Below are 25637 nucleotides of genomic sequence, written 5' to 3' on the forward strand. Positions count from 1 at the left end.
GTTGAGCCAGGTTACTCTAGATTAAGCTGGGAGATAGAACCCAACTGCATATTAACATGGTTTCAGGATCTTCTGTAGTGTCCAAAACACAATGAATACAGAAGCAGAGTAGATACCTTGTGAATATCTTATTTCTTAGCTCTTGGTGATCATTGCAATATAAAATAATCCAGTTCTTCTTCTTTTTCTTCCTCAGATAACCTTTTTCATGCTGCTGTCAGCAGTCTGCGTGATGCTGAATTTAGCTGGCTCCATTCTCTCCTGTCAAAATGCTCAACTAGTGAACTCTCTAGAAGGGTGTCAGTTGGTGAGTAATCCAAATCATCTCTCTCTTTTTTTGCATACTGCTGATTTGTTTTGAAGTAAAACATGCTAAAAACACATGCCAGTTTTCCAGTGGGAATTGAAACCCATTCACATTTCAGAGGTCAAATGCTCACTCTTTGCTCACTCACTTTCAGAATTTAGAGGTTAATCGGGCTTCCTGACTTCCTTCAGAAGGGTTGGGACATTAGCTCCCAGCTGACCTTCAGTCTTGGGCATTGAAATCCCAGGATACCTGAAGGGTGTTATCTTGGAAACATTGTTCTAGCAGAGTGAGAACTCCTGGGAGGATGTTAGAAATTCAGTATGGAATATGAAAGCTCTTGTCTTTAGACCGACCCTAGTCATGTCTTGGTTGGCGTCAAGAGAGAGCGATAGGTCTATTGATTGTGGATGACTCTTTGACCTTCTAGACTTGAACCCTAAGACATTGTTGAAGCAACCACTAGTTGTGTGGTCACCTTCTCTTCCTCCTTCCCATTTTTCCTTTAATTCTTTGCCTTCCAAGCATTTCTACATCTGCAGAATTCAAGTGTTGGGAGGAGGCTCTTATCTATCAATCTTTCTAGCCTCATCTGGTTTGTCTTTCTTCCCCCTCTTTCTCTGAAATTATTCCGTTCAGTCTCAGTGCTCTTTATGGACCACCTTCAATTCTGATTTATCTGGAACTCAGCGAAGGAGGGGGGAGAGAGAGAGAGAGAAAGGCTGCCAAATTAATTTGCAAATGAGCTTCCGTTTACTTTACGATTGAGTTTAATCTTCAAATTATGATTTTTCCCTTTATTCTGTGAAGGATGGACATTCCGGACAAGTTAATATCCTTCTGGCAGATGACCTTATTTATTCTTTTGAGGCAAAGCATTAAAGGCTGTTCTCGGAGCAATTGACTTTCATTTCCCAAGATAACAGGGCAATACTAATGAAAGATACCTATGTCACTGACACATTTATACTGCAGCCCTAGATTGCTCCCCTCTTCATGGTATGGAGGGAGGTGTTTCACAGACTGTGCTAGTTAACATGAGCAGTGTCAGTTTTGGAAGACAATTTTCTTTTTGCTTCTTAACTGCCACATATTTTAGCTGGGGAAGTTGGGAGTGGGTTGTGGTTGGAGCGGTAGAAAGTAGTTATAACAGCATTCCGTATTCAAGGACTTTTGCCTGCGTCTGATGTAGACTGCCTGAAGATTGTATCCAATTGAGTGTGAAGAGTTGATTGGACAATGTGATGAACTTGTGGGTGTGGGACAGAGCTGTGAACTGTCAACTGGGTGTGGAAAACCTGGAAGCTTTCAGTTTTGGGTTTTCCCAGCTGTGCCAACATGATATTTCTAATAAATTGGAACTTTGAGGAACCTCAAGCCTCAGAGCTTTATTTCATTGGGGGTGTTCCTTGGAACCCTGACAAGCGGTTTAATAATATTCTGTTTTTTTCACATTGATTTGGCATTGGGTGCACTCCTTCCAAGTATCAATGTCCATTTTGGGGTCTGTCATTGGATGTCTCAATTTTATAGAGCATATAGAACCTCAATAATTTTTAGATGTGTTTGCCTCTTCTGATTTCTTTTGTTTCAATGCCTTCTGAATTCACGTCCTTAGATAGCTAATTCTCAGGAAGATATTACGTTTACCCTTCCAAATGATTAAACTACTGTGTATCTCAATTTTCTGATAAGTTTTCAATTTTCTGAGAAATTTCCTGGCAGGTAGAACAATGAATCAGTGGAACGACTTCCCTTCAGAAGTTGTCGGTGCTCCAACACAGGTGGTTTTTTTTTTTTTTTTTAGAAGAGATTGAACAGCCCTTTATCTGAAATAGTATATTATTCCTGCTTGAGCAGGGGGTTGGACTAGAAGACCTCCAAGGACCCTTCCAATTCTATGCTTCTGTTATTTTGATTTCTGCTGCCTGCAAACGGAAGCTTAAAACAAGGCAGAGTTTTCAGCTTTTCTCTGGGGTGTATCTCCAGGGATGTCCTTTCTGGACCCCACACCCGGATCTCTCCTTGTGTGTGGGGGAGGGGGAGAGGGTTTGTCTCTTTAATAACTACTCCCGGGGACAAAATGAGATCAGAAGCCCCAGTTCCCTTTGCATCAGTGCGTGGCTCCTTAAAATAGAAGCGCAAGAAATAAACGGAGCCAATAAGACAAATCTCATTTTGTCGTTCATAAATGCTGGCAGGGGCTTCGGTCTCAATACACAAAACAAATAAGCGTTCGTCCTTATTTGGCATATTTCTGTCAAGTTTATTCGTTTTTAGAGCTCATGGAACAAAGAGGTTTTGTGTAACGGCTAAGTACCTCTAAAGCAGGGGTCTCCAACCTTGGTCCCTTTAAGACTTGTGGACTTCAACTCCCAGAGTGCCTCAGCCAGCTTTGCTGGCTGAGGGACTCTGGGAGTTGAAGTCCACAAGTCTTAAAGGGGCCAAGGTTGGAGACCCCTGCTCTAAAGTAAGCTGCTGTGGCCTTCCTCAAATACACCTACTCAGAAGGATCTCTTCCTTGTTATCTATTCCACTTGCTAAACCTTGTACGCCTTCCCCATTAAGAACGTAGGAAATGTATAGAAGTAAACCTATTAGTTTCAGATAATTTAATGTAAATAAAGTAAACGGGACAAGAAAGAAAATGAAATAATAAATGAGATATGGGGGGAAATGTATAAAAAAGAAAGAAGACCACTAAGAAACGTTGTTTAAAAATAGGATATATTTATATGTTGTATGTTATGTGTTTGTCATATTGTGTGTTACAATAAAACAATTTAAAAAATAATGTAGGAAATCACCATCTAACAGGTCAGCCACTAGACCCATGTTTGTTTTTATTGGATTATTTATATGTAAGATTTATAAATGGGCTAACTCTATAAGCTGAAGGAGGAGATACATCAGATAAAGATGTCCTACCCTAAGGGCAGGATTAGATCATGAGATGCAAGATAAAAATCACACGATGAGACAATCGCACTTGGGACTTTCAAGGGTGGAAGCGATGACCGCAATTTCTTCTGTGGATTCATCACTTCCATTAAAACTCCGTTCACTTATTTCTACCATTTTTGTGATGCTGGGTTCCGATCTGAGCAATTTACAAGAATTTCAAAGGTAGAACGGAGAATGTTAGAAGAGGGAGAAACCCCACATCCTAACCACGGTTAATTTCCAACCCATGGTTACTTTGAGGGAAATTAACTGCAGAGGAAGGACCTTCATGTCATGACTGCTCAAACGATTTCTGGAACATCAACAGGGTTAATGTTGGCTTGGCCTGATCTCGATCAAACCTGATGGCCTCCCCTCCCCTCTGTTTTTTCCTCAGATTAAATTTGACAGTGACAGTGTCTGCGTGTGCTGTGAATTGCAACACCAGACTTCAGGCTGCAGTCTTGGGGAGATGTTGAAACTGAACCCGCTGCAGGAGTGCAATACGGTCAGGTTGACCCTCAAGGTAAGTCTCCAAGCTTGTCTTCCGGGAAGGACCCAAGTCTTTTGAGCTGAACTGTGGCCGTAATTCGAGGGCTTCCTGTATTGAAAATCTGGAAGCCTAGTTTCAGGAGCCTGGAACATTCTTTCCTTGTGAGAGCTCTCTTGTGCAGTTTGTGTTTCCTATTCTGCCCTTGTGCTGGTGGCATTTAGAAAGAATAGAGGGATTTGACAGCAGGTTTGCTTACATGGCTGTCAAGCTGAAAGCTGCTCCTTTGGATGACAACCCTTCTCCGAGCTGGTTTCCCACCGAGGGGTTTCAACATCTGCTTTGGTTAATTAGAGATGCGTTGTAGCTGGAAATCCTGCAGATAAAGGAGGCAACACCCTGTTAAACGACAAAATCTCATTTTCCCCGCCAGAATATTGCACTCGATTGGGCTCCTTTATCTCAGCATTCTTGGTTATAATCAACCCTTATAGAGAGATGCCGTTATGGTACAATAACTGAAAAGAGTTTTCCCTCCAGTTCCAGCAGGCATTTAAAAATACAATAAGCATATTTTCACTGCCTAAAAGCCATAAAGAAAAGCAAAAAAAAAGAGAAATCTCTTCTGTTGGCTTTGTTAATTCCTAAGGGGTCTTTTCCTATTGTTAAATATTGGATAAACTCTGGAATTTATGCCCCCTTCCTTTAAAAGTTTTATTAAAAGTGTTCCCCAGAGGAACCGCAAAAAGCGTTGTGTCTAGATTATAGCAAGACCGGTTTTCAAAATCTCCTGCGCGTTAAGCAAAATTAAAACTTAAATGCAAAACCACCATTATTTTTCCCAATACAAAAGCTTGAAAAATTATTTCAGCCTGAGATTGCTCTGAAGGAAAGAAGCCAGCTTCTGCTGCAGGACAGGTCTTCTCAGGATTCTAGTCCTCACATATCTGCTGAAGACCCCTTTAGGGAAGGTCAAATAAATTCTCTCTTGTTAGAAGAGGCCAATGATTCAACTGGAGAGCAAAAAAAATATAGAATAGAATAGAATCCTTGATTGGCCAAGTGTGATTGGACACACAAGGAATTTGTCTTTGGTGCATATGCTCTCAGTGTACATAAAGAAAAAATATATTCATCAAGAATCATAAGATACAACACTTTGATGATTAAAGGAAGGGAGGATTCAGAATATTTTAAGATATGGGAAAAATTTTACCATTGGTTAGAAGAAAGATATAGATAAGCAATGGATAATTATGTAAGAAAATGATAATAATGTATATGTGAAAAAATGGTAATAGTTTAAATTGAAGTGAAGAAAGAAGAAATAACAAAAGATGGAGCCATGCTAGCCAGTTAGATCGCTCTCCTTTGTAATCTAAAGTCTTGAGTTTCCCAAGGAAAAAGAGAGCAGGGAGAGGAATTCCATGGGTGAAAAGACTTTTACTGTTCATTATCCCCTTTCATCAGTTGATTGTAGGTATCTGAGCAAGGAAGCTCCATCAGGGAGGTCAATCAAGCAGAAAGGAAGCGACCTAGATTGCATCTCCCAAACCCACTTGCACTTCGGGTGAGATGCTAATGAGGCTCTTCCTCATGGCGCTGTCAAGTTGACCAATCATCCAAGGGCCTTTTTATTGCTCCACACCCTAATTTTGCCCTTGGCAAGTTGCTGGAATGAACCCCTTCAAAAGCTCATGGTGTGTAGAATTGACAGGCGTATTATTTTCTCGTTGGAAGCCAATCGGTTATGCATGGAAGCTGTGTGAGGTGTTCCTCCAGCTGTGTTCTTTGGGCCTGTTGCATTGAGAGACAGATGACATGCTTAGATTGACAGCGCCTGTGGATCTTAGTAATGGCTAGGAGAGTGTTAAGAGCCTGTTGGAGTAAACTAAAGCCCATTTAGTCCTCTTCCTGCTTTCCAAGATACCCCCTCAGATGGCTCCAGGAAGTCCACCAGTGAGACACACAGCCATTCAACTTTTCCCATTATTGCTCCATAGCATCTGATGCTTTCTGATAGATCTCAACTTTCTCATGAGCCTGTAAATGGGAGGAAATCTGAGACTTGAAGTCACACCATCAAGGTTGAGAAACACTGGTCTAGAGTTACACTGGAGAAGCTGAGAATACCATCTCTTGCAACTAATAGCACTTAGACTTATATACCAATTCACAGGGCTTTACAGCCCGTTCTAAGCAGTTTACAGAGTCAGCATATTTGCCCCCAACAATCTGGATCCTCATTTTACCCACCTCGGAAGGAGGGAAGGCTGACTCAACCCTGAGCTGGTCAGGATCAAACTGTTGACAGTCAGCAGAGTTAGCCTGCAATATTGCATTCTAATCACTGTGCCACCATAGCTCCAAAACTAAAACACACATTTTGGCTCCTCAGCGTTTGATTATGCTGTGTTTTGGGTTTCTCCCCCAATACTGGAATGGCATCAGCTACTTTAACTCTTTCTGGATCTGACCCTCTTAAAATACATTCATTGCCCCTGTCCCAGAGGTGGGTTTCAGCAGGTTCTGACCAGTTCTGGAGAACCGGTAGTGGAAATTTTGAGTAGTTCAGAGAACCGGTAGTAAAAAGTGTGACTGGCCCCGCCCCCATCTATTCTCTGCCTCCTGAGTCCCAGCTGATTGGGAAGAAATGGAGATTTTACAGTAACCTTCCCCTGGAGTGGGGAGGGAATGGAGCTTTTGCAGTATCCTTCCCCTGCCACACCCACCAAGCCATGCCACACCCACCGAACCGGTAGTAAAAAAATTTGAAACCCACCACTGCCTGTCCTAAGCAGCAACTCAACAACTGGCCTTCCAAACATCCCTGGCAGTGAATGTCTTGTTATTTCTCTCTCTTGCTTACCTGAATGCCCTCCTTGACATGTTTAAAAGGAAGTTTCTTGCGTTATGACATGAGGAGAGGCCTTGCCCAACCAGGCACTGCCGTGGTGATGGTAGCAGTGAGCTGGTCACGAAAGTAAGGAAGTTTGCAAATTACTGTAATTTTCCCCAGATGATCGAGGCTTCTCCTTCCCTGGCGTCTTGAAAGAGCTGCTTTTGAGAAGAAGTAAGAATAAAGAATCTGACTCACGGCCCCTTATAGAGTGGCCGGCATGCCGGGTGTGAACGTGCATAAACAGGGCCAGGTTTAACAGCCGTGCCACAGTCACACGCACAATATTAAGTTGTCATTTCTCTGCAGAGGAGTTGTTATGGGATGATTGGATTTGGATTAACTGGAGGCAGCGCTTCACGAAACACAGCCCTGCGAAAACGGAGACTCCTGTCTATTTAAATTTTCCAAGCTGCAAAATACATCTTTGAGTTGTTGTTGTTTTTTTCAAATTATAGCTTGCCCTCCTTGCAAATGTTTAACCTCTTCAAGCCACGAGCTAATTTTAGTTTTCCCTTTGTTGGGCTCTAGTCCTACACACGGCTCTGGATGTGGGGGGGAAAGGACTGGTTTGAATGGAGTGGGGTGGGGTGGGATGGGGGTGCTGTTGTGTGGGGAGGCTGCCAAGATGCATTTCCTTAAGCACGGTAAAATCAGCAGTGGGATGAACAGGAGAACAGATGGGAGAAACAGCTGCTCTGTATTACATTTTGACAAATTTTGCTCTTGGCTTGTCATCGTTGACTCTGCCTCCAGAGCCTCCTTTGGCGAGTCTTCCCTTAAGGCCACCTGGTGGCATTTCCTATATCTTAATGTAACATAATCCTAGAACATAAGGCTGGTAACCGTCTTGAGGGCCAGGTGCCAAAAGAATTGAAAAGGCCTGCAAGGTCACCATTTCAAGGCAACAAACAAGGACTGGTTTGATACAGGCTTCTTCTGGAAGCTTTCTTGACTCCCAAAAAGAGTCTAGAACCTAGAACTTTGGAATTCCCTGGTGGCTTCTATTCATGTGCTAGTCAAATCTGACTTCATATAGCCTTTGAGCCCAAAGGAGATAGGCTAAGACTGGAAGCATTTTATGGTGTGGTCTACTGTGGATCTCAGTGTGAGATGGTGTGTCCTTGCAGTGGCCTTAGATGTATGAGTAGAAGCTATCAAAGATAGATAGTACTGACTGAGTCATCAAAGGAAGGTTTTTGTTGAGTTGAATATGACTTCTGGAAAAGGATTCTGTCGTTTTCTTGGCAACAATCTAGAAGTAATTTGTAATTACCTCCTTCCTGGAGATTATTTCCAGCCTAGTTTACAGCCCTGGAAGTCTCCCCTCCAAGTGGCAACCAGTCTAATGGCTTCTTAGCTTCCCAGGTCAAAGTAGAGCTCACAATTTCTCACCTCCTTCAGATTTTGGGGTTGATTCTCCTGAATCTTGAACCATTATGGGGAACTGTCTATGGTGCTGAAGCCTTAATCTCTCTCGGATACTCCCAAGAAGACTCACTAAATTCTGGAGTGAAGCCTCAGAAAATTGCCTATAAAAGAGAGAAAGGCACAGATAATTGTTGGATTCTGATTAAATGTCTGAAGGCTAGTCAAAACCATGATCTCTTTCCTGCTTCTATGGTAACAGGAGTTTAAAAAGAGGAGATGTCATCAACATTGCTTTGGCCCTTGAGTAGGTACAGAAAGAGCGTGTCCGAACATCTGCTGAGCAATTTTCTTCACAGCTGGATAGCTTGGGTCTGCACCAATACACATTTGGGGGTTCTGAGCCTGGATCTAGAATAAGTAAACTAGCTTCTTGTTTTAATACAATCCATGTATTGTGATGGTTAACATCTCTGGGCCGTATGTTGATTTAATTCCGCTTTAGTAAAACTATTAGCTGCCCAGTCACCTTTCCGAATGAGATGGGTGGCATATATCTTTAACAAATAAATATTTAGGAAAGTTACAACCCCTCCAAGCAATGCAAAGAGCCACCAACTCCCGTTTAATTTTCATCCTTGAGCTTTCATTTCCCAAAGCATCAGCAAGGTGGTTTGATTCCCTCCCCTCCCCCCCCTTTTTTTAGCCAGCTCTTCTGATTTATGGGTTTCTTCCAAGTTGCCCTAATAAGGAGGCCAAATCGAGAGCCTCCGGGCCAAGGGGAGCGATCCTTCACTCTGGCCATCAGCAGGCTTTGGTGGCCTGGGTCACGCCAGCGAAGGCAATAAGCAAGAAGAAAATTTCACTTAGATCTCACTGGGCTTTAGAACAAATCCATCATCTCAGACGTGACCAGCATAGAAAAGAGGAACTTCATCTAAGATGTTGTTAAGGGTCAGAACTGCTGTTAAGGGCAGTGACTTGTTGCCTGCAGATCCCGGCCTGTTTATTTGCCAGTAAGGAGCCAGGCTGATCCAGCACCATTCGGCTTTTTGTTCCTACTTTAGGCAACCAGAGCTCTCTAAAGATAATGACTTTTCCCTGCTCTTGTCCCCCTAAAGACGCAGCATGGCCTTCTCCAATTCGAAGAGACAGGCTGAGGCAAAGAGGCCGTCCCGGAACCAGCGAAATCTGGGGGCTGGGCAGGGGACAGAATGTACCTGCCCTCAATGTGGAAGGGATTGCCGCTCTCGAATTGGCCTTTTTAGCCACACGAGATGCTGTTTTAGGATCTCTTTCCAGAGCACGATACCAGAGTCTTTTGAGACTGAAGGATGCCAATGAATGAATGTCCCCCTGCAGCAGAATAACAGAATAATAGAGTTGCAAAGGGCCTTGGAGGTCTGCTCAAGCAGGAGATCTTATACCATTGCAGGCAAATGCCCAGTCTCTTCTTAAAGCCTCCAGTGATGGAGCACCCAAAACTTCCGAAGGCAAGACATTCCACTGATGAAGTGTTCTCACTGTTGGGAAATTTCTCCTTGTTTCTAGGTTGCTTCTCTTCTTGATTAGTTTCCATCCGTTGCATCTTGTTCTGCCTTAACCGTCTTCCAACCTAGAACTCTTGACAGTGGTAGCCTTCCTGGCTTTCTCTAATTATTATTTGTTGGCATCTAAGTAGGTGATTCACATCTCCAATCTGGTAATAGAAGAGGATTCATCTCTTTCCTTCCTTTCTTTCTTCCTTCCTTCCTGCCTTCCTGCCTTCCTTCCTGCCTTCCCTCCCTCCCTCCCTCCCTCCCTCCTTCTCACTCTCTCTTTCTCACTCTCTCTTTCTGTTTTTCTCTTTCTCTCTTCATTACCTCTTTCTCTCTTCCTGATCTGGCGTTTCAATTGATATGTCAGGAAAGAAAAACTGAGCTTTTCTGCATTTGAGAAGCCTTAATACGTTTTTGGCTGCCAAGGCTTTGCCTGGCCTTGCAGCTTCCATGATGGTCTTCTGTCTGGGTTCAGACAGACGATTTCTTGCAAGATAAGGCTTAACGAAGGAAGAAGAGCTTCCTCCATCCGGGAAGAGATAGGAGGGTGAATTCAATATTCGTAGGCTGAAGAACGAGGAGGAGACCTTATTAAGGGTGGCTTTAATTTTCTGGACAGTTCTCTTCCCTGCCTTATGCCATTTAGCCTACAGAGAGTGGCGGTGAATTAGGCACATTAGATATAATGGGGTTAATTCCCTTCTCTGGCCAGGTGTGTCATAGATCAAATATTTTCCTCTGCATCCTGAAGAACATTTATGAGAGCGTCTTTCGTAATTACGCTTCCAGAGGTATATGACCCCAAATTAATATGGGCAGTTGTATCCCAGCTAAACCCTGCACGCAGCAGATGGGAGAAAACAGGGCAGGCATTGACCCGGCCAGACCTTCGCTCATGAGAGAGGCATAATAATCAGGCAATTGAATGGAACGGCTACTTGTTTGCAACCGGCTCGCTTAGCCACAGAAATGTTGGGCTCAATTGTGGTCGTAAGCCGAGGACGACCCTCCGAGATATTCACGTCGGTTTGTCTCTAGACGCTTTTCGCTTTGAGCCAGCAGCTGGACACTTCAGAGTAAGCCCTGTGCAAACTTCAGGCCCTGCAAGGAACAGCCAGTGACAGAGGTATAAATTCTGATTTGCTGTGAAGGTCAGACTCCCTGCCATAACCGTGCTGATAGAGCAAAGACTCGAGATAACCAAAATTGATTCCTCATCCTCTCGCTATCAAGCGTGCTCTTCGACACTGTTCAATTTACCACATACAGAATGATAAGGACCCAGAAATACAATTCTGCTCGCTCGGAACCAGCTGATTCTTCGTCAGCTTCCCGCCTTTGCTAAACTGGTGAGCTGGTTGATGGACACCAGAGGGATTCACGATGGACGTGTCCCCTGCTGCCCGATTAATTAGACAGTTACAAGGTGGAGTTAGTTTATATATTTCTCATTTTTGTATTATTAGGCCTTGAGGTGAGACAAATGGTCCTGAATGGGCGTATCTTCAGCTAGATCCCCTCTCAATTCAGGGATGCTGTTTCTGGCTGGCCTAGAAGAAGGCTTTCTGTAATCTGGTTTTCTGTAATCAGGGTTGAACCTGTGACCCTCCTGCTCCTGAAGCAGGATCTCTGGACTCCAGAACTGTGCCATGCACCATAAGCTGACCTCTACTATAATGTGGCATTTATTATGCACCTGACTGTCACTTACACCATGTTCTCTCCTTTGGCTACCTTCAGCCTGGCTGCAGAAGATCTCATTTTTGCTTCTGAATTCCGGAAAAACAACAACAACAACCAAAACTCACCATTGGCTAAGCAAAAATCTGGCGCCGTTGTGTTCTCTTCCTGGGTAGATTCTCAGTTGGTTTCTCCACCCAGATAAGGTCCCTTGCAGGTTTGATTAGAGAGGATGTAATGAAGAACTGTATTAAGCTGATAACCATTTCTGGCATTTATTATCCACTCTGCCAACAGTGTTTTTAGCACTCATTCTCTGTCTTGTTGAGATAAGGAAGAACAGCCAACCTCCCTGTATGTGACATTCTCCCTCCCTCCCTGTCTCTCTCTCTCTCTCTCTCTTTGTGTGTGTGTGTCTCTCTCTCTGCGCAGGACCTGCTGTTTAGTGTTTGCGCTCTCAATATCATCTCCACCATTGTGTGTGCGTTGGCAACGGCGATGTGCTGCATGCAGATGGTCTCCTCCGATGTTCTGCAAATGGTGAGTGAGATACACATGTCCTCTGGCCAAGCCACAAGGGGAGGTACAAGCAAGGCACGTCAAAGATAGGATTGGAAGGGGATTTCACCTTGGGATTGAGGAAAGTCATCGTTTCATTTCTTTCCCAACCGCCACGAAGAGTATTTAAGTGGGCCTGTGAAGACCCAAGTTCAAGCCCACCATCAACCATGGGCCAGCCATCAGTTCGTTCTTTCTCTCTCTGTTGCCATCCAAATGGGCCCACAAGGTTGTTATGAAGAACCTGGAGAAGGTTAAGCTACCTATTGCTGCTTTGATTTCCCAGAGAAATTTCGATATGAACCTATCATCAATCTCCAGATGCCCAGGTCACCTTATCCTCAACCACAATGACCTTCTGAGTCAACCAATCGCCCCAAAACATTACATAAAGCAAGCTTTGGGGAGGAAAATGAATGTATTCAGTGGGCACTTAGTGTCTCAGTTTTATTCCTCAAAATTTTAGGACAGAATTTCAGATATTAGGACAGTAGCGTTCCAACGATGGTCTTTTTTTCCCCATTGTACTTCATGTCATTCTCCAGATCTTCCTTCACGTTGAAAATAGAAGCTGTGTTGTTACTCTCAGCAATTCTATTTTATAAGTTCTTATATGGTTGCAGCCATCAAATCAGTCTCTCTGCTTCCTGACAGCAGGTTCCACAATTGAACCCAATTCTCTCCTTTTTTGAGGAGACTGAATGAATTCCGTAAACGATGGGCAACATTTCTGATTTTCTGGAATTGCTGTTTAAACAGTCTTCTAAATTGGAGACTTGAACGGAGCCGAAGTCCTGACTAAGCTTGCCTCAAATTCGCCCTAGCATCAAGGGGAGATTAGTTTACATTTATTTTTCAGACCTCCAGGAAAGAAATATTACTTCTCATTTTATTTTGACTGCGGCTGAATTCCAATTCCCTGCCTGGAAAGGACATTAACAGCCTTGCTTGGTGAAAATGAAACAAGGGGCCACTTTTAAGGTGGCACATTGCCAGTCTGCGGTGTTTCTCTTCGAGGCGATTCCATTTATTGTAAAATTTATGGACCACACTTAATCCACAAGGGTCCTCTGCATTGCATTTAAGGAGAGGGCAAACATAGTATAACTGATATTGCAAAAGAAGAAAGCAAAACAGCTGCTCAGCCCCTAAACTGCCACTCAGCTAATTTTCTAAAATGTCATTTGAATTCCCTGAGCCCAAAGATATTAGCTGATGAATCCCCAAACAGAAAGCCATTGGAAGTCCAAAGCCTAGGTGCCAATATCAAGAAGGCCCTGCATTTTCTCAAAGCATCGCATAATTACCCCACCAGGAAAGAGCCTTAACTAAAGCATTATTCTGCAGCTCTCTCTTAGATGTCATTCCTAAACCCTAAAATGCTTGAGGTTTTAAAACTAAAAGCTTGAATTAGTCTTCTCAGCACATAAAGGATTGTTTTCATCAGGTTGTCAGCTTTGGAAGCCATATTAGGCCGGAAACTTCCGTTCTGCCACCTTCTCATGTGTGGGAAAGTAGGAGGGGGGGATTTAGTAGAGGGGCTGTCTTTAGACCTAATAGCATTCTTCCTATCGGTCAAGATCAGGCCGATCCTGCATCTGGAGAAGGAGTGGCCGGAGTGCTGTCTCGAGATGGGACGGATGGTGATCAGAGCATGTGATCAACTGAGGAGTCAGGGGGTGGTTTTGGGGGTTTTGATTTGCTGAGGGAAAACCTGGACCTCTCAGATTCGGATTTTCCCAGATGTGCCAGTTGACCTATCCTAGTAAATAGAACTCTGAAAGATGCTTCCTTCAGAGTTTTTACTTGGAGTGGGAGGGGGTTTTCTTGAACGCGGACACAGGTATTACGTTGTGGAAAAGGGCATATATAAAAAAAAATGAAAAACTGCTTGCATAAAACATTCAGGTCAGGGAGAAGGACACGTGCCTACAAAACACCCCCTCAGTACCATTATTTGGCCAATATATGATTATAATTGTTGCTCCAGGCACCTGCTCTTTCAGCCTCTGCTTGAAAAATATTTAGATTTGCTGGCTATTATAACCATGTTCCATCTCTCTCATTTATGCTACCCAGTTCTTGCCTCAGAGGTCTCATTCTGCAAATCCAGACTGCATGACCCCTCATGGGACCATCCTGCACCAGACGTTGGACTTTGATGAGTTTATTCCTCCCATCCCACCGCCACCTTATTACCCACCGGAATATACCTGCACGCCAGCCGCAGAGACACAAAGGTGACACACACACACACACACACGTCTTTCATCTGAACACGCTGCCCTATGGACCACTCTCGGGGGAGATGAACTCTGAACTTCAGCTGAAGTCTCCCTGTCAGTTGCCTTGCAGGGGCCAGGAGATCCCTTCTCAGTTCTATGTCCTAGATCCTAGTTTTTTTTTTGTTTTTTTTTTGCATTTATATCCCGCCCTTCTCCGAAGACTCAGGGCGGCTTACACTGTGTCAAGCAATAGTCTTCATCCATTTGTATATTATATACAAAGTCAACTTATTGCCCCCAACAATCTGGGTCCTCATTTTACCTACCTTATAAAGGATGGAAGGCTGAGTCAACCTTGGGCCTGGTGGGGCTTGAACCTGCAATATTGCAAGCAGTTGCTGTTAATAAGAGGCTGCATTAGCCTGTTGCGCCACCAGAGGCGTTGTATGTAGTTGGATTTCTACATAACGTTGAGAAATTTGCTTAGCTTTTGGCTTCATTCTTCGCTTTGGAAATGATGAAGTAGTTCTTGAGATGCGTTTGAGTAACCCTCTGAGCCAAAAGCAAACCCAGGTTAAGGCTTAACATTAGTGGATCCAGTGGGTAGACTTCCATGAGTTACAAGCTACGGGTGTCTAATAGCTCAAATATTGATATTTTCATTCATTTGGTTTTGGTTGTTAATTAGGAAGGCTGTCATTGTAATTATCTGTTATCTGTCTGTCTGTCCGCCCACCCACTTGCCCATCTGTCTGTCTGTCGTCTGTCTGTCTGTCTATCTCTCTCTCTCTCTCTCTCTCTCTCTCTCTATCTATCTATGTATCTACTCTACCTACCTATCTATATCTACCTACATACCTACCTACCTATCTATATCTACCTACATACCTACATACCTATCTATTATATCTATATATATCTATGTATCTATCATGTTTGTCTGTCTGTCCGTCCATCCGTCTATCTGTCTTTCTATCTGTCTTATCTCTATCAGTCTATCCTTTCTTCATTTTATGTGTGATGCATCAAGCATCACTTGCAAAGAAAAATGTCTTTCCATCAAACAAAAACCTTCCTGTTGAATTCTGACACAGACACACCTAAACCCACTGGAATTAGCAAGATAATTAGTCAAGTTAGGCTTGACTAAAGTTCTCCTGAACTCCATAGCTCTTCTTTAAGGATCAGTAACTCTGACTCCAATCAATAAATATATATATAAATTTAATTGGCCGTCTGGTTAATTAAGATACCTGATGAATTGGAGAAGTTGCTTTCATCGATCCAACTGCTTGAGCATTTAAAACACTGAAGCATTGCACGCGGTGGCTCTGTTAACAGCTCTTTATCAGGAGGGTCTGCCCAGGGACCAAGATGAGGAACGTCAAGATGGTGGCCATCTTCCTGTGATCAGAAGCTCACCCCATTTTTGAACATGTTGCATACGGAACACATAAAATAGTGTGGCGCTTCAGTTGCACGGACAGGGCCCTTGTCTTCCCTTTTTCGAACCCCACTCCAGACAACCCCTGCTCATTATTGCTCTCTCATTTGTGCTTTAGGGCTTTCCACTTGGACTTTCCACACTCTTCCTTCAGCGCGTTATACGAGGTGACCATCAACAGCCCTGGGATTCTCTACCCAGCTGAGCTGCCTCCCCCTTACGAGGCGGTCGTCGGACAAGCTCCGACTAACCAGGTTAGAGGGCGTTGCTGGGAATGGGCCACGCGCACGGACCAACTTTGGAAAGGTCTTAGTAAAAACATGGGATCTCTACTCTTTCCTCTGAATGGAGATGGATTTGGTTTGTTTGTTTTCAACCTTCTGAGACGCATTTAGACTTGATAGTTGAGAAGCAGAACAAGTCTTGCGATGCGCATCCTTTTTTCTCTCTCTCAGAGATTGCCAGAGCCCAAACATGTGGGCGAAACTTCAATTTAGAGAATATTAAGAAGAAAGAAGGTGCTTCAGTCCTGTGCACTTGGCTATTTCTTGAGATAGATTTGATTTTCAGCCCATTGCCTCCTATGTATACTTTCCAAATTGCACAGTGTAAGTTTTTAACCTGCAAATCTCACCTCTCCTGGATTCTCAAGTTCTGCTTGGGCACCCGGGCGCATAATTGCATTGGTGAAGTTTGTGAATGCCTCTCTCTTCCGCAGGGGCAGAACATAAAGAGGCCTTTTGAATTGGCAAGTTTTGTTACAATCAGGAAGGGAAGGGTCAGCCGGGGATGGCCATCTCATCGGCCTGCCTGCCTCTTTGTTTTATTGGATTTGGATTTTTATAACTCCCTTTTCCATATTTCAAGCAGAAGCGCCTTAAGGGCAGGAGGAATTGGCTGCTTAGAAGATTTTTCTAAGTCTAAATAAATTGGCTAAAGAGGTGCCATCTTCTCTTTTCTTTTCTTATGTCCAGCTGGGATTGTTTGGGGTTTCTTTCCCATGCTTTCCTCTTTCCTTGTCATTTGACTTCTCTTAATGGTTCGTCTGCTCCAAAATTATCTCTAAATCCCTTTCCAGATATGTCTGTGGAGAGTCTCAATCATCCAAGTCATGGTTGTCCCAAAGGTGCTTTTTTTGTCCCCAAAAGGGACAAAGAGGAGTTTCTTGGTTTTTTTCTTTAAAAATGTTTTGCTTCTCAGAGGAGGAGGAGGAGGAGGAGGAGGAGGAGGAGGAGGAAGAGGAAGGAGGAGGAGGACGAGGAGGAGGAGGAGGAGGAGGAGAAGGAGGAGGAGGAGGAGGAGGAGGAGGAGGAAGGAGGAGGAGGAGGACGAGGAGAAGGAGGAGGAGGAGGAGGAGGAGAGCAGCAATAACAATAACAATAACTGAAGAAGCTTCTTGGATGAGAAGAAAACGTTTTCAAAGAGAAAACCAAGGAAGTCCAGTTGCCTTTTGGAAAAAGCACCTTTGGGATTTCTAGATATGTTGGATTGGCTTCCTTCCCAAACTGTGTCTTTATCTTTTTTTTTTTTTTTTTACATTTATATCCTGCCCTTCTCTGAAGACTCAGGGCGGCTTACACTATGTCAGCAATAGTCTTCATCCTATTTGTATATTTATATTATTCGTACTTTTATATTTATTATTCGTACTTTTATACCGCCCTATCTCCCTAGGGACTCAGGGCGGTTATACAAAGTCAACTTATTGCCCCCAACAATCTGGGTCCTCATTTTACCTACCTTATAAAGGATGGAAGGCTGAGTCAACCTTAGGCCTGGTGGGACTAGAACCTGTAGTAATTGCAGGCAGCTGTGTTTTAATAACAGGCTTCTTACAGCCTGAGCCACACCGCGGCCCTTATCTTCAATTTATCTTCAATAAATAGCTGCTTTAAACTCTTCATCCATGCATTGAATGACAACCTAGTTGAGTTTTTTATTTTTCTCCTAACTTTTTACAGGTCACCAGTATGGAACAGCAAATCACAGAGTCCAACTTGGCAGAGCGAAATGCAGCAACAGGTTTCAGCTGCCAAGGTAGTTTCCACTACTCTCCATGTGAGTGTTGAGAAAACTTTTGTGACCCTCTCTGAGTAGAGTTTCTCACCTACTTGGAAATGGGTTGCCGTTCACAGAGGCCCCGAAGCCCAATTCTGTAGGAGATGAGCAGGCCAAGTTAGGGATGATGGAGCTAAGTGCATCATCAGTTTAGAGTTATTGCATTCCCACAAGCACTCCAAGCCCACTCCCTCCTGAATTCTGTTGAACCTTACCTGGCGCCAATTTAGTTGACCAAATTAATGTCAGGCGCAAAGAATCAGGATCATTCATAAGGTTGTAGCATAGAAGATTTATTAAGCCTGTGGACAAGAATCAGGTCAACTGAAGTTCAAACCGAAGTCGGCACCAGATAAGGGTTAATAGAATTTGGGATGGATTGAATTTGGAGAACTTGTGAGAATGCAATGATTCTAAACTGATGATGCACTTAATGCCACCCCCCAGCTCCACCAGTTGTTCTACAAATTCCTTGAGAAGATGCATCTCCACAAGGCAATGCAGGGTGCCAAGGAAAAGGTGTTCAGATCACTCATGTACAGGAGAGCCATTAGTTGATGAATGAAATCTATGGCGCCGGGGATCACTGGTTATTCAGTGGTGGAACCAAGACTATGGAAGGGTTCTTACCCTGTTTCTTGTTGCCCTTTTCACTCAATGTTAGCATCTCGAGATAGCCTGTTTGGAATGTTGCTTTTTTTCCCCAGCCTCGTCAGATGGCACATCCCAGATGGCCACCAAAGTTGTTCCTCTCCCCAATTGTCCCAGGTACTCCTCTGAAGATTTTGGTTCTCTGGATGTCCTTTCCTGATCTCTGATTTCTTTCCAGGTGGTCTTGTAGGAAGAGGGGCAAGAAACAGAAGTTGCTCCAGCCTGAACAACCGCAAGTTAACCCAGACTTGCTTGCCCGACTCTCCAGACGATGAGGTCAGTGACCACAGCCAGACCACTGTGGACCGGCCTCGTAGCAGGACATGCTCTCATAGCCAGCTCTCAAACTGTTCCTCAGAGAGTGTTGGTGTTTCTGAGAGAGACTCTTGTGGCTTGGCCGGAGAAGACAAAGCCACTCCCTCGTCTAAGCCACTGAAGATGTGCTGTGGGGTCTTCAGCCAGCCAGCTGCCCCACAGACTCCCTGCACCCACTGCTCAGTGCCTGTAAACAGTTTGCCCCACAGATGCCTCAAGAGGACGGCCCAACAGCGGGCAAAGAAAAACGCCATTTGCAGCATTGTCAGATCCACTAGTGACCCATTGTCCTGCTCAGCTACTATAGAAGGTAAGGAGTCTTTAGGAATAAGGGCAGCCCCTTCCTGGTCATGGTTTCCATCTGTTGCCTAACCATCACTCATCACAACACCACCACCAAGGAGACCCCGTCTCCCATATTTATAGAGCATGATGATGATGGCAGAGCTTGTAGGACGTTTCAGATCTTAAAGCCCAGGTTGACTCGTTTGTGAGTAGAGACCTTTCATTTTCTTAACATGCTTGTTCTTCTTATACTTCAAGAAGCTCTGGTCAGTGCTTCCGATTCCTCTTCCCTTTTGCCCTTTTGCCCAATAACTCTGTGACACTAAGGGAATCATTGGATTAAGCTCATTCTGGGAGCATCGCGGACAGCCCAAGGACAGTTGACCAGTAATTCAAGTCACCTCCTCACTATTGGCTGTTGGTATGAGAAAGGTTAGGATTAGAGCAGCGGTGAAATGCTCCTGGTTCGGACCGGATCGCCCAATCCATAGTGATGACAGCGGGTGGTTCGGAGAACCAGTAGCAAAAATCCCTGCCCCCCCCCCCATGCCCAGCTGAGCTGCGCGACCATCAGAGGGTTTTTAAAAAACTTTTAAAAGCATTTTTTCTTCGGCCAAAAAAATGCTTTTAAAAGTTAAAAAAAAGCCTCTGATGATCACACGGCTCAGCTGGAATCATCAGAGGCTTTTAAAAGCATTTTTTCTACAACTTCTTTGGCCGAAGAGCTTGTAGAAAAAACGCTTTTAAAAGGCTCCTCTGGCGATCCCAGCTGAGTTGCCTGATCGTCAGAGGCTTTTTTTTTAAGGCAAAAAAATGCTTTTAAAAGAAAAGAAAAGCCTCTGACAATCAGGCAACTCAGCTGGGATCGCCAGAGGAGCCTTTTAAAAGCGTTTTTTCTACAAACTCTTCGGCCAAAGAAGTAGAAAAAATGCTTTTAAAAGTAAAAGTTCAAAAAAAAAGTTGGCCACGCCCACCCAATCACATTAACCCTCCACCAAGCCACGCCCACAGAACCGGTAGTAACAAATTTTACATTTCACCTCTGGATTAGAGCTAGAAGTGGCATTGTAGGAACATAGAATGCCAAGGTCACCCATATCTGTTAATAGAATAAGATGTCAAGAGACATGGCGAATTGTAGATGAAGGAGAATTTTGCTTGCAAATTTCCCATGGAGTAGGGACTTCACGTACTGAATAAGAGGCAAAAAGCATCAAACATGGACCACCAACTAGATGAAGCACACACGAAACATGCAGAGTTCTTTCATGGACAATTGTCAGGTGCCAAAGATCAAGTCCACATGTAACAGTCCACTTAAATTGATGTATGCTACCCATGGCTCTGAACAGGGTCCTTCTCAACTCAGGGTCAGCACCTGTAGGAGTTAGATGAGGGTCAATGGGATTAAAAGGGAGGTTGGACTTAGTTTGCTTGTGGCTACGTAGGGGTTCTAGGCTGATCCCTCTTTTGACTCAGCTTCCAGGTTCTGCCAGTCCTTCTCCTACACCTTAAGCCCTGACTTGGGAAAGATCTCCTCAGAAGGGGAGAAATGGCTTCTTCAGCTGGTGACAGTCCCGTTTGAGGAGTCATGAGCTTAAGTCATGCAAGCTGAGCAGCAGCTCTAGGGAGATTTTTGTCACCATAAAACAGGGGTGTCAAACTCAAGGCCCACGGGCCAGATCCGGCCCACAGGGCCACCCTGGAAACAATGAAGGACCGGCCCACCATGCCTCTGCCAGGGAAAATGGAGCTCGTGGCCCTCCCAAGCTTTGCTTTTGCTGGCAGAGTGCTGCAGGAGGCCATTGCAAGCAGAAACCGGAGCCTGGGAGGGGTGGCCCCGACACGAGAGATGTCGGGCTGGCCACACCCACCCTGGCCACACCCACCTGTCCCCCGAGGTTAAACACAACCCTGATGCGGCCCTCAGTGAAATTGAGTTTGACACCCCTGCCATAAAAGATCCTTAAACTAGCCAAGTGTCACTGCTCCACTCCCAGTGGTGACCACTCCACACTCCCAGTGTGACTTCACTTGGTGTATGTCCAGCTGAGCTACCATTTTAAAGCTCCTTTTCTTCCCCTCCGTCCCCTCCCCCCTTTTAGTTCCTGTGTCTAGTCCTCATGTGGCTGCCTCTACTTGCCAGGACCCCGGGAATCGACTTGTGCCGACCGGAAAACTGAGGGTCCACCCAAAAGCCGAACTTTCCCAGAAGCCAAAGGTCATCCTGAGCATCTGCAAAGAGCGGCCCCATTCCTTGGTGGACCTGCAGACCTACAAGGACACTAAGATCCTGGTGGCCAAATTTTTGGAACATTCAAACTGCAACTTTACCCCAGAAGTGCGTCACGTGGTCAGCAGCATCCGGTCTGTCATCAAGTCTGATGAACGGCATATGGAAGAAGCCATCTTTAGCGCCAACATCATTGATCAGGTGAGTGGCCTCTCTGAGTTACTTGGTGGGATCAGGATGGATGGAGAAGAGATGACTCAATGTGCCCTAAATGGCCAGGTCCTTCCTTCCTTCCTTCCTTCCTTCCTTCCTTCCTTCCTTCCTTCCTTCCTTCCTTCCTTCCTTCTTTCCTTCCTTTCTTCCTTCCTTTCTTCTTTCCACCCTCCTGTCAGGGTTCCGACCGATGCCCTAATTAAATCATGAGCCTCAAGCAGGTCAGGAATGCTTCACGAGTTGACACCTCCCTCCTTCCCTCTCTTTCTGTCTCCTTCCTTCTTCTCTCCTTCTGTCTCTTTCTTTCTTTCCTTCCTTCCTTCCTTCCTGCCTCTTTCTTTCTTTCTTTCTTTCTTTCTCTTTCTTTCTTTCCTTCCTTCCTTATAGCTGTCCAACTCACAATGACTTACAGAAATAAAACCCCAGTTGAAACCCCAATAACCTCCACCCACCGCTGGTGAGAGCAATCAACCCAAGACCTTGATGGTCCCTGCCTCACCATTTCTTTTACCTGGCCCTCTCTTCCACAGGTCATCATGGGCTCCCAGCAGAATGTGGATACCTCGAGAAAGCGGCTTCAGGAAGACCTTCATCTCCAGAGCTGTGGAGCTCTAAGCTCTCCTGTTGCCTTCTTGCGCAGGGCCCCTGTCCCGCATGCCTTTGAAAGAGGAAGGCCTCACAGTTTAATTGAAGTGTGCCGAGAGACCATCCTTTGACAATGGGCCTTTTGCTCCACTGAGGAATGCAAACTCTGCAAAAGAGATTCTGGGGAACTGGGCAATGGGTGGAGATTCACCCCCTCTTCCATGGCTGTCTTGGGAGAAACAAGAGGAAATTCAGCCAGGGTCTTCCTCTTGTAGAGTTCCACGTTAGATTTTTATTCCCAGGGCTGAGCACTCAACTCTTCATGACTTCATATTCAACCAAGACTCTTTTATGGAAAAAAGCAAATTGCTTCTTATTTAACAATGAAACAAACAAACAAACAGAAAACCCACCGAAGCGTATCTTTTTCTCCTCCTACCAAGGAATTTGGTTTTCTAAGTTCTAAGGGGTCTGTCTGGGTAATAAGGGTGATTGGGGAGGGCTGGGGGGTAGAGGGGATGGGGCGAGGGAAGGAAATAAACTTTCTTGCTAAGCCACAGTGATCCTTCTGTACAATGTAGGAGTTGATTTTAATCATTGTACCTCAAAAGTGTTTGCACCAAATCTGAACAGTGTTTTCATAATTAAAAGGGTATTTCTGGAGACAACGGACTTCCACAACTGATTTTGTGCTGGGAATAGATCAGTCTCTCTCTCTCTCTCTCTCTCTCTCTCTCTTGTCTTGTTGAACTGAGAAGAACAAAACTGAGAATGCGATTTCCAATTCCCAATTCCAACCTGGTCACATTTGGGGTTTGTGCAATTCCCATTTTTTCACAACCTCGATTTGGTGGACCTCAGGAAATTCAAGTTCAAACTACCCACCAATGATTGACATTCACGGAGAACTTTGAACTTAGTCACATTCTCTCAATCCAGCCGTGATTGGGTAGTTCTTGAGAAGATTGGAAGAAAAGGGTGTTGTGTCTATCACTGTTAGCTGCCGAAGGAAATGTGGAGCAGGCATCTAACTTCTTGTCTTGAGAAGGCGCTTTAGATCAGCTCTTATTCTGCTCACTTTAGGCCCCTTTCTTCAGACCCCCACTCTTACTTCCCTGTAATTGTCTAGAGGAAACCCATGCGATCATCTCCTTCTGGCATGGTAGTCAGTGAAAACACAATTTATATCACCCCATAATGTCTGGCAATGCTAGCTAGAAATCATAGAAGGTGAAGTCTAACCCACCTGGTTTTCCTCCTCCTCCTCTCCCTACAGCAGGAGCTTCAAAGGTTTGGAGAGAAGAATAGTTCATCAGGTGTCAGGCAAACCACCATATTTGGAAAGTGCCTTTTGAGCATGAAGCTACAGTGACCTCCAGCGGAGCACCAAGGAAGCTGAGATGCTCACCAACTGGTGCTCCTCGGAAGTCTACAAGACGGCTATCTGATGGGTAGAAGAAAGGCCAAACGATGCATTTCTCTACAGCAAGACCTTGTCCTTTTCCAAGACATTGTGTGTGCCCATCTTCCCACGTGTTCCTTCGAAGGACACTGAGATACCACTAGCCTTGGCTCAGTGGCCTGCAAAACAACCAAGCAAAGCTGCACTGTTTCATTACTCCAAATTTATTAGTGAGTATAGATTCATTCTCTCCTAGGGTCCCTTGCATGCAACAGAGCTCTACTACACTGTTACTCCTTGAAGTAGAGTAATGCTATGGTTTTTGTTACGGTAGGCTAAGGCTTTCTTTTTTTGTCACAGTGTCGTTTTTTTTTCTTCGACCACAGGAGAGAGGAAAAGAAATCAAGACGAAAAGAGTTACATCAGTTGACATTTATCTCGTAATGAACACATCATAACTATTCCTTGGTTTATCGTTGCCACAAATCTTAATACTGCAGATGGCAAAGATTCTGCATTCGGTATCACCGTTTACATTCAGACATGTTGGCTCAGGAGAATCAAAGACAAACAGAACGATATTAAACATTTTGATATAAAAAAGTTGCATTTAAGCATGGCTTTCCTAGAGTGAACTGAAGTTCAACGAAAGGGTGATATGGAAGGCGGTGGGACGAGAAAAAGAGGAGCCTTATTTCCTTGGTTTTCCCGACTCGCAAAACTCCAGGAACAGCATTTCCAGCGTTCAGAACGTTCCGTCTCTCCAAAACAGAAATGTAATAAATATCCCATTGAAATAAATATCCCGCATTTGTATTGCAAAGATTCTTTCGCCTATTTTTTTTTTTTCCTGGCAGGGATATTAAGAATTCCCCAAAAAGGTGTCGGTGTTGTTTTCTTTTTTTCCATATCACTCACATTCACTCTGAAACCTTTCTACTTCACGTACAAACCACGTCTCATCAAAAGTCACGTGACAATAAGGATACCAATGACAACAGCAGGGTAATTATTTTTTTCTCATTTGATAGCAATGGAGACTCTCCCACCCCACCCCCAAACCACCCTCCAGCACCCCCTTTAAAACTGCACCCCTTCTCAGTCATTGCAACAACCCTTCCCCGGCTGCATCCACTGAGTTGGGAAGGTGCAGTCCGGGGGCAGCGTCCCCAGGGGAAAGGGCCCGGTTTCCGTAGACTCCTTCCCACGTGCCTCGAGGCGGAAGGCGGCAGAGACAGACAGAGGGCTATGGACATGCTGGAATCCCCTTACAGTAAAGTATTAGAAGGACGTAATAAGTGTCTCTCTGCAACCAGAAGGTTCAAAAAAGCCGTGGGACTCGATCAGCTTCGTGGTGGACTTCATCCTGAGTCGTGAAGATGGAGATTGCCGATCACATGGCTGGAAAGACGATGCCTGTGGTTATTTGCCATAACGAGGACATCGTCATCGAGGTTTTCAAAGGAGGGAGAGAGGTAAACTAAGAAACAAACCCAACAGAAAAAAAGGCAAAGGAACTGGATCCATTGAGCGTCCAGCATATCCAGTTTTGGGTTCAAACCATGCCCGTTTCCTACAAAATACAACATTTCTCTGGAAGTTTAAGCTTAGGCAGCAGGATATGGTTTGCTGGAGGAGGAGCCGAGCTTCCCTTTTAGATGTAGAGTGGAGTTTCTTGACCGGTCAGCAGTCGGAACATGGCAGCAGGCATCGTCTTCATGTGAATCTGTTTGGAAGAGAATTGGGGGTGAGGAGGAGGGACTGGAGGCATCAGGCTGGCTGCCTACAGCCATCCTTCACGGTTGGTGTGGACCTTGGACGTGGCCGAGCTAACCATTAAGGTCAAAGCCCATCAACAACCAGGGCAGAGATGAAAAATACGTTTTCCTAAAGCCCTGGCCAACCACAGTATACCTAACAATCTAACGGTCATCACCCTTATGAAGTTCTGATTCCCAGGAGCTCAAGACAGGCCACAAAAATGTAGGGGAAACAGCTGACCGTGAGAGCCAATGCTGAACTTGATGGACAGACATGGACAAGGATGGAAAGACGATGTGTAGTAGTATGAAGTGTCACCCCTAAGTAGAGGACATCTCTTTAATGGGCTCTTGGAGCTGTGGTGGTGCAGTGGTTAGAATGCAGGATTGCAGGCTGACTCTGCTCACTGGCAGGAGTTCGATCCTGACTGGCTCAAGGTTGACTCAGCCTTCCATCCTTCCAAAGTCAGTAAAATGAGGACCCTGATTGTTGGGGGCAAGAGGCTGACTCTATAAACCACTTAGAGAGGACTGTAAAGCACTATGGAGCAGTATATAAGTCTAAGTGCTATTGCTAGTTAGTTAGTTAGTTAGTTAGTTCCTTCCTTCCTTCTTTCCTTCCTTCCTTCCTTCCCCCTTTATAATCCTTCCTTCCTTCCTTCCTTCCTTCCTTCCACTATGGT

The 25637-nt window shown here is 44.7% G+C and overlaps 2 protein-coding genes across 6 annotated transcripts in view; one reads left to right on the forward strand and one right to left on the reverse strand.

Annotated features, from left to right (window-relative positions):
- ENTREP2 (endosomal transmembrane epsin interactor 2) overlaps positions 1–24186 on the forward strand; it is a 72978-nt gene extending 48792 nt beyond the window's left edge. For 2 of the 4 annotated variants that reach the window (XM_058156496.1, XM_058156500.1), the window contains 9 exons: positions 197–307; positions 3648–3776; positions 11658–11765; positions 13863–14023; positions 15571–15706; positions 17414–17510; positions 18340–18786; positions 20867–21195; positions 21738–24186. In XM_058156496.1, the coding sequence (XP_058012479.1) occupies positions 197–307; positions 3648–3776; positions 11658–11765; positions 13863–14023; positions 15571–15706; positions 17414–17510; positions 18340–18786; positions 20867–21195; positions 21738–21923 (1704 nt within the window). In that variant the 3' untranslated portion in view covers positions 21924–24186. Of the gene's footprint in view, positions 1–196; positions 308–3647; positions 3777–11657; positions 11766–13862; positions 14024–15570; positions 15707–17413; positions 17511–18339; positions 18787–20866; positions 21196–21737 lie in introns of those variants that run through there. The other 2 variants (XM_058156499.1, XM_058156501.1) reach the window with 2 other exon arrangements.
- A 92-nt stretch (positions 24187–24278) lies between these two features.
- Positions 24279–25637, reverse strand: part of APBA2 (amyloid beta precursor protein binding family A member 2) — a 70084-nt gene continuing 68725 nt past the window's right edge. For both annotated transcript variants that reach the window (XM_058156494.1, XM_058156495.1), the window contains exon 12: positions 24279–24920. In XM_058156494.1, the coding sequence (XP_058012477.1) occupies positions 24849–24920 (72 nt within the window). In that variant the 3' untranslated portion in view covers positions 24279–24848. The remainder of the gene's footprint in view (positions 24921–25637) is intronic.

The sequence above is a fragment of the Ahaetulla prasina genome, chromosome 13 (assembly GCF_028640845.1).
Source record: "Ahaetulla prasina isolate Xishuangbanna chromosome 13, ASM2864084v1, whole genome shotgun sequence".
NCBI classification, from domain to species: Eukaryota; Metazoa; Chordata; class Lepidosauria; order Squamata; family Colubridae; genus Ahaetulla; species Ahaetulla prasina.